Raw genomic sequence first — 13,579 nt, 5'->3', positions numbered from 1 at the left:
GCAAGTCCATATAGCTAGAACAAGACAACTAACTGCCTCTTTTATGAAATACAGGAAAGAAGACACCTGAAGTAAGGGATTGGCCTTACATACCCTCCAGATAAGTCTTCTTTCTCCTCCTGACTCAAGTGGAAGTGTGAATTAACCGCTTGGTATCCGCTGTCATGGAGAAGGACATGTGAATTTAATCAATGAAATAATTGACATTCCTGCATTTACGGCTACCTTGTTCAGGTAAGGTGGATTCCTAAGTCATACCATCATATGTGAACAGAAGTATACAACACACCAACCTAGTTCCACTCCAAAAGAGGTAATGTGACCTGAACCCCCTGTAACGGTTTGTCTCCGCTGACCCTTGAATGTTATAAAAATGGGTTTCCAGAGTTATAGGAAGGGAGGGGGGGTTTATCCACAAAACAGAAGCTGCTGGGTTTAGAAGACTCAGTGCTTCCTTTGATTGGCTACACATTAGGAACAAGTGAAGCTCACTGAGTAATTAGAAACCAGTGAAAATAGTCTCTTTAAGAACAGCAGTTCAAAGGGAAACGGTCTCAGTGACAGGTAAGCAGCTCAACAGTGAAGTGTTGGAACCAGTCTGGTAAGTTCACAACTTGTTAGTGTGCATACTGTGCAGCAGCTGAACGACAAAATAAATTGCAACTATTCTCCCAAATCCAGTGTACGCCAATGAAATAAAACACAACATTTTATATAATATTCTGAACTCCACCCAATAGTACATTTTATGTAGCTTGCATAGATTTATACCCATCTCAGATTGTGTTGCTGAAAGAAAAACAAACCATCACAATTTAATAGGAAGTATGTAATTTTATTTAAACAAGAATTTGATTTTTCATAGACCTCTGTATTTGAAAGAAGAAATGTAATATTACAGGCGAGTTAACTGCATTAAATGTTAACATTTCATAGTAAATTAATGTAATGCAGTCTTTCCTCACTATATCTACATCTCACATAAGGATCATTGTTAACTAGAGTAAAACGGGTCAAAAAGTGTCATTCCTTCACATTAATTCTGACATACAAAGTTTTACCATCACCATAACTGTATAGCAATGTCTGTTGGTACACAACACAAACATGCATTACTCAGCATTTAAATACTCTTAGCCAGCCAATCAGAGTAACAAGACTGCCATTCTTACAAACTGAAATTATACTAATTGCAAACATTACAATTGTTTTACATTAAATTTGTTAATACTTCAGAGTTGGGTGGTAGCAATAATAAAAAATACTATGGATTCCACAACAAGTTTAATGTTCCTGTTGTCAGAGAGCCGGAACGGACTTCGCCACCATGTGCTGCAGGCCTCACTGGGAGGGAGATTAAATGATAAGCACATGAAAGGCTTACCTTCTGAAATATTGCTGGTATAACAACAATTAAACTGTTTTTCCACTGGCAGTTGCTGGTTGAAGAAAGATTTTACCTAAACAGACAGAATTGTGTGCTCTTCGTAGTATCCAATACCACACTGTAGATTAATTGGCTTGATCAATCTTAATAAGGAGTGGCATTACAATTTACAATAATGGGCCACTCTTCCACACCAGATTTCCAAATCATAAATACATATAGGTGTACAGTTACTTGTGAAAAATGTAATTCTTATGTGGATAAAATTAGAGGTTTTGAAAAATAAAGTAGAACGAAAATAATAAAAAATGGTGTCAGCAACAGAAATGTCAGTCTTAAAAGCATCTAACTTCCTAAATCAACAAGATGTCTGGGGAGAAAAACTCAACAAAAACAAAAACTATATTACATTCTACCGAAGGATAATGGAGATATTTCCTTTAAGAAAGGCCTGCAAAGCATTGTCTTTTTTCAGTCCTACAAAACTTACCAAGGGAAAAAAAAGCAAAATAAAAACTAGAAGATTCAGGATTTCTTTCGGATATACTGCTGTTTAAGAAAACCTGAGCTAGTTTTCTCTGTGCGGGTACATGTATCAATTCATATACGCAGAGAATAAAAATGAAGATCTGTACATGAATTGGAGCGGTTTAACTAAATGAGTGCCACTCCAGAAAGTTCTAAATCCCATTAACAATGTCTGGTAAGTAATCTTACTTCACGCTTCCCAGAAAATAGGATAAAACTCTAGATATGGAGGCATTAAAACCACAGGCGTTAAATAAAAATCTTACATCTTCAAAACGCAAATTAAACACCACTGCAGTCTACCTCCACCAGAACATCACTTTATTATATTAACGGTCAGCAACAGTAACAAGCTTAACTAGTTAGAGGAAGGGGGGGGGGGGGTAAAGAAAGGAAGGCCTACATGAGTTGTTTGGAAAACACCTCCAAAAAAAACAAAACTATAGAAATGAGCTGATGAGATGTGTAGGACATATGGTTTATCATTATAATGAGAACCATTTCCAGGTTCTAAATGCACAGTGCCGATTCTTTAGGAACCTGAACACAGGTACTATACAATATACTAAACTGGTGTGACTTTCTTGCATTGGGTAACAATTGTGAATAATTTTTGAAAGCTCCAAGTTTTTGAGTGTATCTTGATATATGCCCAACAAACCAACATACTGTTAGATTGTCTACAGTGTGAAAAGTACAAAGTGTTGAAATTAAACAAGTATTCCTAAACTACAAGAATTTAGGGGAAGAAAAGAATGGAGAACAAGGCTTTTTCTTCTTCTCAGAAGTCCACCAAACTTCACAATTCTGTTCTTTGGCTGCTTTTTATTCAGTTAGTTTTCAAAGGCCATGCTTCATCTCCTAGCCTCTTCTGTGCTAAACTGGTCAACTCAACCAGCAGTGTTGCCAAGCAAGCAACAAGAGTAACCCAAGAAACTGACAGCATCTTCTTCACTGCAAATCCTTGATGGCCCCAGTTTTCCCCCCTATACGAACAGGGAATAGCATTTCCTCAATTGTTGACAGGGTCACATGGAAGAGAGTTCTAGGTCACCATGCGGTCTGGAGGATACCAATTTCTTTCTGCAGCCATTTATCAGATGTACTGTCAGATCTTCAGTAGCAGAAAGACAATCACGTTAGCCAGACGGTGAGCATTATACTCTGTGCCCTGGGGATTGCTGACCATTGGTGTTTAACATTTCTCTGGGTGCAGCGTTCCTGTGGGATTCCCTTACCCACTGCACCAGGATTTCCTAGATTACCTCATATTAAGCCCCAGTATACATCGCCACCGGCCTTGGCGCGGCTGTGGATGCCTGAGACTTGATTGATTCTGGTGGATTTCTGACTGTGCTGAACCAGGCTGGTCTGCCATATTCTTGCTCACACCCAAGCTGTCCAACCTTCATACAGCTGAGCCAGGTTATCTAGATTCGTTGCCTCCTTAATCACAAAGTCAACCTAATACAAATGAACAAAACGGTTATGTAACTAAGTCCTAAATAGACAAGATAATTCCATAAAAAGGTTAACAGGCTTCTGGGAAAAACGTAGGTGTGTATGTTATGAATTTATATTCCCTAGAAAGCACTGCACAATATTGTGCAGCTCTACAAATAAACAATAATAAATAAGAATTATGGTGGGTCTCATCATGGAAATCATTAACAATTTATTGCTCGAACAAAATTACCTGCTCAGCAACAGACATCCTTCTGTTGGGATCCACGTCTCTTCCCTCCAGCTTGGCTTTCACTCGTTTCCACACACTGACTGCATAAGAATTGCGCTCTTGCACAGCTAAGACGGAAGAAAAGCAATCATGTGAAAGTTTTTCCTACTCAAAAATGCCATTTGATAATAAAAGGTCTGCCCTTAACTACAAGAATAGCAATAGTAAGCACTTGCACATATGCCTCGAAGGCCCAGCCAATTTGTAAGATCTCTGCTGTACCATGAAAAGATTAATCCATCTACAAATATGTGTAAGAGTGTGTGCATACACAGACACAATATCAGGGTGGATTTATTATAGAGGAAACCTGTTCACCTCCAAAAAGGATATGCACCTAGCAAGGGGCATTTTTGTTGTTTGGTTACTCATTTTTCAGCAGGATCAGCCTCTGTTTACCCAGCCCATATTTTAGCGACACTAAAAGCATATGGTAGGAGCCGGGAAAGGGGAAGCGTGGCGATAGAATTACAGGTGCTTGAAATGCCCTACTTCCCCTCTAGATCAGACTCACAGCTTGAAATAATGAGAAATAGACAACCATCTTCACAAGCACCAATTTCTGTTTATCAGCGTAGTGTAATATATCAGCCAGTGTAGAATACAGAATTTTCCTTTACATACTATATGTAGCATTTGCTGTTTTATACATAAAAAGCTAATATTTTGTTGAATTGCAAAGTTGGAATCTCCTTTAAAACTTCTTAACTTGCCCTTAAACTGGATGGCCTGTATTTTAATGAACACAAGAACAACCGACAAAATGTCTGCCTCTTGTGTTTAAGTGCACAAAATCTTAAGAGAAAGTTCTTCAGCAATTATTGGTTGACATGGAATATACTTGCAAAGTACAATAAACCCAATCAAACTAAGACCATCATTTCCCCATCTGCTGATTTTTCAGGCCCTTTAACCCATTGAGTATTTAGATCCACAGAGAGATATCTGATTTCTAACATTTCAATATATAAGCAATTATTTAGGACAAGGTCCATATGTGATAATTGGCCTGCTCTCCTTTTTATAGTCATGGGGAAGGTTAGTTAACCTCTTTAAAATGATACAAACATCTCCTGGACACTCCTATAGGAGATAAAACACCCACCAGGGTTTGTTACGGTGCCCACAAAAGTGTAGTGAGAAGGGAATCCTATGTCCTAAAAGTAGACATAGATTGAATACTTCTTCCCTGAAGCTCGACAAGGAATGCTTGACCCTTACTGATCGCCAACAATATTACATCTCTCAGTCTGTCAATGCGACCTGGTGGCAATCACAATCTTTTTATAATTCTGTGGTGTTTATGGAAGTCATAGTGGAGGCTACACCTCACAATGTCTATGATAACAATGTAACGGGCTTTACAAAGAGGGTCCTGTGTAATACTCTGTCAACAGTAACTTTCCAAGGGGGTGGGAGAGTCTTCCCTGAAATGGAAGCAGCCAGAACCTCCATCCTTGTGATTCAGACTTATAAAACAAGCCCCGCCTCTGCATGACGATACATATATTAATGGAGACACTTTCCGAAAGTCAATAAAGTTTGGGATATAAGGATGGAAGACCCCTGTACCTTTCCTACTTATGGGATTTAGAGAACTGTAAGCCCCCCTTCCTTGCTGTTGCTTGATCTTTAGGCCCCATACCCACATATATGTATACCACTTTCTAATCTCTATTAAGATGTTGCTCACTCCAGATCACAGAAGCTGGTCCTTGAGCTGTACTTTACATTTTAAGGTGCGTTACACTAACGTTTCTTGATTTGGCTCTATATTTGACAATATACCAGATGTTTAGATTTTTTAACTGCATATGCACAGTGACTATGTTGAGACAGTGACAGTGAAATGTGGAGCAGAATTTCAGTTGATTTAATGAATGGATTCCAAGGCAGCACATGCAAAATGTGCAGAGAGTGCATACTGGCTTTTGGTGCAGTTTCCTGCATTCATAAAGCAATTCTGATGAGCTTTTCATGCATTTCTAATGTTCAGAGCATTCACTGAACTGAATTGAGTCCTGTGATTGTATATAGAGGCATGTGTAACAAACAGGGGCATATCAAATTTGGTAAAGGCGCCCACATACCACCCGATGTTGAGTAACTCACATACACAAGGGGCTTTGACAGCTTAAGGGCTCACAGCAGCTGTCCCTCTGCACCTTACATTCTGGCAACCAACTACTATAAACATTGTAACTGTAATATCAATAATTATCCCTGTGATACACAATTTGTTACAAATAAAAGAAACCATTTCCTTTGCAGAAAAATGACGTGCTTATAAAAACTTTAGCTGCAGAATCACAATTCCTAGGTTGCTATCTTAATCTACTACTTTCTCTTTTCAGTGTACCCAACAAATGAAAATACATTAGCGTTACACATAGAAACACAAGATTGTTTACCTTTGCCAGTTTTTGGATCCCGCACTGCCTTTTTAGGACTAGAAACAGCGCTCCTGCCAAGCCCTGGAACAGTGCTGGGTGGCGTATCTGCTGAGGGTGCCAAGTTTTTCTGAACTGGCTTCTTTGCATTCTGTGACATACCCTCTGGCTGGGTCTTCTGTACCGTGTTGCTACGCACAGCTTTTTGTTTTACACAAAAGTGAAAAAAAAGAAACAAAGTTAAAAACAAAAACAGGTTTAACTGTATATATAAAGTACTATTGAGATTACTCAGTCCGTGAGACATTTGGTTGGTTGCAAAGCTAGTAGTTGAAGTAGATAATGCAGTTATGACATGAATGTGCATCAACTAATATGCACTTTCTTGCGTAGAGAATTCACTTTATACAGCTGATATAACAAACAGGGCATTGCAATGGACTTTAATACAGACGGGTAAAAAGCTATTTCTTGGCCATACAAATTCACAACTACATTCCAACCATACTGCTCTTTACTGATCCTCTAATAAGGTATAACAAACATAAAATATTCAAAGTATATATATACACACACACACACTTTATTTTTATTTTTTATGGTTAGTTCCATTTAAATTCACATACAAGACCCTTAAAGCAAAACTGAACAATAGCAGAATTATAAATAAAATAAGTATTTATATAAATGTATATTTTATTATAGAGACGTGAAAGTGAAGAGAAAGGTAGTTTATGTTAAAATGCTGTTCATGACAAAGCCTTTCTTCAGAAGACGTTGACACCTTAATTCATTAATCCCACTACTAGTACACCTCACACATGCTTATTATCCACTCATGCCCCCTTTTACATGTGATATGTCTAGGGGAATGCTCAATAGGGAGTAGAAGAAGAAAATACAGAGTACTGCAAAAACACCACATTTTTAATAACCATCACTTTCATCATGCTATAGCACAGGCAGAATATAACAAACATCCCCACTAGAGGCACAACAGATATCACTTGCAAGCAAAAGACAAAAACTACAAGCACCACAAGAAGAAACAAAATTACAGTAACAACAGATGACAAACAAAACAGATTAAACAATTGATGTTATTTTCACTTTATGAATCTTTTAAATAAGCAACAATCTGTCACAAAATGTCAACGTTTTGTATTTGATAAAGAAGAGGTGCTATGCCTGCCAAAATAAAGTGTCCAGTGCTTCTCACTAAGTAAAAAACCCATGTGTGCCTGTGAAGAAAGCTACATATGTCTTACAGCGTGCAAGTTCCAGGAAAAGGAGACTGTTCAAAGTAAACCCATGTGAACTAGTGCTCTCAGCGACCCTCATACAAGGCAGCTCTGTGTTTTTTTATGTGGAAATCATAATCCTGCTAAAAATCAAACTTGCTTTAATGCACAATAGGTAATCATGTCCATACAGTGGGGGGTTTGAGCTTTAATATAAAGCTAATTTGAACAGTTTTCTATACTGGCTTTTCACTGGATCCTGGAAGGTTAGGTTGGGCAAATACTACTACTTTACTACATAGTGCCCACATCTAGTGTTTAGTTTTACATTTTAACTGCTTTATGGCATATTCAGTTCAGAGCCCTCTTGTTGGTTTACCAACAGAAGATGAGAAAACCATCAGGAAAATGGAACAGCAGACATATGTACTGGTCTCTGTGATTGGACGTGAAGGATATCCACATGGACAGACACTGTTACGAGGAGACCACAATTGATAGACATTCTCTCGCTGTAACCTGCAGATTTCATTGCCGTCCAAATGGCAACATACATAGCAATGCATAGAGAGCAAGAGACTATTTTTTTCGTTTTGCATTTGAAACAGAAATAATGTGGAAAAGCCCATAAACAGTGATGCGTAATATAAGGGTTTCCATAATAAAATGAAGCACACATAGGTGACCTCATAAAAATAAAGATATATTATTGTGAGTTAATTAGGTTAGATCATTGTGGGAAATCATCCGTGTGAGGCCTTGTGCTATATTTACATATGGGGAAATTACTTTCTAGGTTATAATTCTTTTGGCTATTACATAAAACATACAACAAAATATTTTCCCCTAACACACAAAACAACAGGCATAAAACAAAATTACTACATACAAATAATGTGATGGGTTGCCAGGAAATTAGACCTAAATAAGGAAAGAAGACTAAGGCTCTAACAACGGTGAAAGCAATAAAAAAAAAAAAGTCAACAATTAGTAGGGATTATTTGGACAAAAAAAGCAATGCGAATAGAAATTACCTGCAGCAAAGCTGGGCAGATACGTTGACGACGTAGTTGGACTAGTGCATTCATTTGTCGCATCTGTTACCAAAGGTGATGCAAAACCCACCAGGTTGTTATAAATACTGAAGAGAGAGTGAAAGAAAGACAGGTGATGATGGGCGCTATATCAGATTTTTTTTTTTGGGGGGGGGGGGGGGGGGGAATTCAATTCATTACCGCCAGTACAGTAGTTTTAACACAGATTTTTCACAGAGCTGCGAGCAAAAATCAGCGTTGAAAATACCATACTAACGGTAATAATGCACATCTATTACCCTAATAACTTTAATAATGTACTGCATGGAATTCCCCCCTTGGAATTTCATGCAGTTGGTAGGACCAGTCCTTACCTCTGGCTTTGCTTCTTTAGCTCTTTTAGAGTCGGAGTGATTTCCTGCAGCATTTCTATGTGTTCTTGACTGCGCACCTGGCCCAGAGCCTGAACCAGTGTAAACAGAACGGTCTGGATGTTATCCTGCCATGACTTGTACTCACACAAAAACTGTCTAACACTGGTTTCATATGGTACATCTTCACCATCCGCTAAGGCTGCTTCTTCATCCTTGAAGTGAAATGGTTTCAAGTTTAGATTAAATAGAAATTAGATGTTTATAAATGGTAAAGGCATGTGACTTAAGTAAACTGGAACTTTACAGAACATATCTGTAAGTCATATTTCCAAATATATAGATTTGTAATGCTTATTATATAGTGTCACAGAGAACGCCCAGCAAGCTGCCATTACATGTACATTTCTGAACAAGTGGTCAATATATGCATATTTACAACAGTGCTATGAATAATGATAAAGAATAACTCCACTCAAAATGTAACTTACCTACAGCATGTCCAGGAATATACCTCCCAACACAGGCCTTGTTTGGAATTGGGACAAGGGGGTGTGGTCACTTAACACCAGCATCCTCAAGAACCATCCTCTAAAAACTCCCTTGAATTGCAAAGCTCACCAGAGGCAGGTGTGGTCGGCGCACACTTATCATGTTGATGTCTAATATTGTGGGGCTTTGAATCCAACTTCCCGAAAGTCAGGACAAACAAATGCTGAATATCAGGGAAGTGGGAGAGTCCCCTCAAATCTGAACAATTGGGAAGTATGCAGGCATTGTATTGGCAGCAGCTTTAGACTGCTATAGCTGCCATGAATAGAAAGTCAGGACATGCTGCAGATAGTCTTCACTGATATCTGGTTACTATAGACTAGCACTGCAGCAGAGAGGAGCTGGATGAGTATTTTCCACTTTTCAAATATAATATTACAACTTTTAGAGTAAGAACTATTTCAATTTAAATCACCTTTACCATGGTGCACACTAGCATAACATTAGGAGTTAAGAATTTATAGATTTTCATTGATGGAAAAGCTCACCTTTGCCATGGCTTTTAGTAAGTGTTTGACATCACCCAGCTGCCTGTTGTGACCAGTGAGCACAGTCTTGATGCTGTCCACCAGGTTCTGTATTGTTTCACACACAGCTTCAATCTGCTGCTCTTCCTCACTCTGAAGATTTCTCTGGTTAGACACATCGTGACTCAGCTGCTTGTGGGCTGAAACCAACCACTCTGGACTTCCTATAGCATGCTCACTGCTTGGGCCCTGTAAGAAAAGGGTCTTGTTAACTGACAAAGTCCAGAGACCTTTTGAACTATTTAACAAAGCAAATCTGTTTCCATTTAAAAAAATAAAATAAAATCTGTTTCAAATAACAGCCTCTAGAAGCAAAGATCATTATATTAAATATAAAGAATTTGTCTTGCATAAGAAAATTCAGCAACTGTCATACGTATAAGTCAACTATAATACTGACCACACGTTTCAGAAGCTGCAGCTCAAGCTCAGACACTGAACTGTTGAACTGGGAAGCAAATGAGCACATCTGCTGACAACGTTTAATGAGCTCGAATAAACTGCTGTCCAGGCTTAGGGTCTCTGCTGTCCGCGTACGTAAGCTTTCAAAGTGTATGATAGTGCTGCACAGGAAAGTGACCTGAAAATCCCCAAAGCAGGAACAAGATTATCAATGATCAATGATATATATGCAACAGTATCTTCAACAGAATTAATGAGGACTGCTCTGTATACCTGGCTTGTTCTTTGGCTTTCTGTTAACACAAAATTTCTTCTTTCTGTAATAGTTGCGTCAAAATCTTGAAGTACAGGTGCCAGTGCAGGATTTGCCCCTCCTGCCCATTTTAAGCGCTGCTCAATGCTAGCTTCTAAAGAGGCTAGTTTTTCCTATGTGGAGATCAATAAACACATGTAAAAAAAAAAATGTACAAAAATGAGTGATAAAATGTTATACTGTAATTAGGACATTTAATGTGACCCAAAACCCCTCCCCTTAGTCCAATATATACACACTGCTCTTACGAAAGGGAAATATCTTTCTGATCTCTGACTCTGAATAAGATGACGACGTTGCACTGATTTTCCCATGTAAGGTGGAACAGGATGTTTTGCAGAGGTGCAAAATTGGGACGATACAATTTTTGAATTCCACAGTAGTCTAAATTCACATTATATTTTGCACATTTTCATTTCACTGGATTTAAAGTCTTAATAGAGCTCAGACAGCAATGGCAATTAATTCTGCCCTGTGGTGTTGATTGGGGTAGAACTGGGAATTCCAGGTGGAACAAAATTTTTCAAGGGGAATTATTCACGAAACTCTTGGGGCAAAATGCAGCCAGAAAAAATGTGTTAAATTCCCCAGTCATCCGAGGAAAGCAGCAAATATTCAGAGGAAAGGTTTTGAAAAATTCACTCAGCTGTACTCCTAATGTCAAGGGCAGGGCAAATTAGATAAAACATCTATTATTGTGCAAGTGGAAAGGTGGTAACTCTACAGGAGTTATAGTTCCCAGCCAAAAAAAACAAAACATGTTCAGATGCTTAGATGAGCTTTAGCATTCAACACGCAACTGTGTCTATATGCTGCAAGAGGCATAATCTTTAAAAAAGCAGCATATTGTGTTTTCGTAACTGAAATACTTTACATTCAATGCTAAATGCCAATAAAACAAAACAAAACTGCATTTTAAACACCAGATTACTGCAAGCAAATACACAATGTAATACAATATCTAAAGTAAGAGCACCTGGACAGCTGCAACAGAGGTGTCAATTTGCCCAAGAGTATGGAGTTTCTTCTTCATGCTGGTTAAGATAGCAGAGCGTGGAGGAGAGGTGATGGGCGGAGTCTGTGGACGACTAATCAGTAAATCCTCATGTTGCCACTGAAATAAAAACACAAGACAGCTTTTTTTTTTAAACATGTATTTCAGAGAATCTTTAATGGCAAATTTTCAATGTTTCATTACCTATTCATTTCGTAAGAAGCACTTCACGTCTGGTGCAAGATCGTTACAAGAATTCCCATATTACATGACTAAGTAAAGCTTTGCATAATGTGTGCAGATTGCATCCATGTACTCACATACTGCAACTAGAGCTGTTCTAAGTATTAAGGTCTACACCAATGTTCACATTTTGCCAATACAACACTTACTCAGAATACTTAACCCTCACTCCAGGTAAGTTTTAGAATGATTTTTAGGGCATGGATAGGGTGTCTTTTCACATCATATCTGAACGGATTTATTAACATTGTTAAATCTTTTTTTAACTAAGCCAATTGGTGTCACAGAAATCAATCTGGACAAACAAGATGCAGGACACATTAAAAATAGAACGGAACTAGCTTAACCATGCTCACTGCAAAGCAAGGTCTGCTTAACTATAACAACAGACAAGAGTGGTAATAAATCTATGACCAGAAAATCCATTCAGGGGGGATCCTTATCAGTTGTTTCAAGTGATGTTAAATACTTTCGTCTCAAAAAAGTATTATAGGAGTGATATTTATTTGATAACCAAAAAAAAGAATTATATTTGATAGCTTTTCAGAGCACAGAGGCCCCTTCATCAGGCACATTTACAAATGAATGACTGAGGAAAAGGCACAACATTTAAGAGATGTTACATCAAGAAATTTGTACAGGCGGGGGTAAGCTAAAGTAATAAAACAAAGGTTTTCGTTATGGATGGAGGAGTAAAAGTCCTAGGAGTTCACACTTTGCTGTGGGTTGTGTGAAGTGTGTCCATGTAGTGGGTCATAAATCCAGGCGTTAGATTGAGCCCTTTTTGTTCTTATCAGTTTGAATTCCCATATTTTTCTCTCCCTGTTATTTTTAAAAAGACCTTTAGTATTAAGACTTTTAAATCTGTCATACTGTGTCCTGGTCTAGAGAAGTGTTTACCCATGGGGGTGTCCAGATACTTTCTTATTGTGTGTCTGTGTAGATTCATCCTGGATTACAGTTTCTGCTTGGTCTCTCCAGGGCACCTTGTAAACTGTATCATGTACACCACATTGGAGGATGTACGTGAGAATGTGTCAGTGGTTTTATAGTCCCGTTGTGTGTTGGGTATGTGGACTGTGCTTGTTGGTAGGACACGGTTGCAGGTTTTGCATTTTTTGTATTTGCAAGGAAAGGTGCCAGCCTCTGATGGTGATGAGAGGGCACTTCTAACGAGGAGATTTCTTAAGTTTGGAGGCTGTTTGTATGAAAGGAGAGGTAAATCTGGGAATATTTCCTTCAGTCTATTGTCTTTCTGAAATATGGGTTGAAGGTCAGCAGCAATTTTCCCCATGATGTTCATGTGGGGATCGTAAGTGACCACTAGGGGCACCCTGCTGTTAACCTCCTTCTGTTTGTAATCCAGGAGGCTACTTCTTGGGATCCTTGTGGCTTTGTTCATCTATATCTATTTGATGGTATCCTTGTTGTAGGAATATACTCCCAAGTGATAGCAGCTGTTGTTTTCTATCTTCACTGTCTGAACAAATCCAAATGTATGTCAGAGCTTGGCTGTAAATGATGTTGGACTTCTTTGTGTGTCCTGGGTGAAAGCTGTTCCATCTCAGATATGCTGGGCGGCCTGTAGGTTTATGATAAACTGATGTTAGTATATTATTGTTTTTATTGTATAGAGTCATGTCCAGGAAATGTATCTGAGATCATGAGTAGTTAAGAGTGAGTCTAATGGTTGGGTGAAATTTGTTGAAGTTTTTATGGAAAGTCAGCAGCTCATCTTCAGAGCCAGTCCAGATTAGTAGCAAATCATTAATATAACAGAAGTATGCTAGAGGTGTCATTGTGCAAGTTGATAAGAATTCCTCCTCTAGTTTAGCCATGAAAAGATTAGCATACTGAGGTGA

The 13,579-nt window shown here is 38.4% G+C and overlaps 1 protein-coding gene across 1 annotated transcript in view; it reads right to left on the bottom strand.

The window, feature by feature from the left end:
• Window positions 1-814: 814 nt before the first annotated feature.
• Window positions 815-13,579, bottom strand: part of SMG1 (SMG1 nonsense mediated mRNA decay associated PI3K related kinase) — a 140,010-nt gene continuing 127,245 nt past the window's right edge. Inside the window, exons 55-63 of the mRNA XM_075179748.1 lie at window positions 11,457-11,594; window positions 10,441-10,593; window positions 10,166-10,345; window positions 9,727-9,954; window positions 8,690-8,901; window positions 8,316-8,422; window positions 6,062-6,241; window positions 3,612-3,718; window positions 815-3,379 (exon numbers count right to left, since the gene is read on the bottom strand). Of these exons, the coding sequence (XP_075035849.1) occupies window positions 3,302-3,379; window positions 3,612-3,718; window positions 6,062-6,241; window positions 8,316-8,422; window positions 8,690-8,901; window positions 9,727-9,954; window positions 10,166-10,345; window positions 10,441-10,593; window positions 11,457-11,594 (1,383 nt within the window). The 3' untranslated portion in view covers window positions 815-3,301. The remainder of the gene's footprint in view (window positions 3,380-3,611; window positions 3,719-6,061; window positions 6,242-8,315; window positions 8,423-8,689; window positions 8,902-9,726; window positions 9,955-10,165; window positions 10,346-10,440; window positions 10,594-11,456; window positions 11,595-13,579) is intronic.

Source organism: Mixophyes fleayi, chromosome 7, assembly GCF_038048845.1.
Source record: "Mixophyes fleayi isolate aMixFle1 chromosome 7, aMixFle1.hap1, whole genome shotgun sequence".
NCBI lineage: Eukaryota > Metazoa > Chordata > Amphibia > Anura > Limnodynastidae > Mixophyes > Mixophyes fleayi.
The sequence above is the reverse complement of the archived record's forward strand: the minus strand, read 5'-3'. Positions and strand labels throughout refer to the sequence as shown.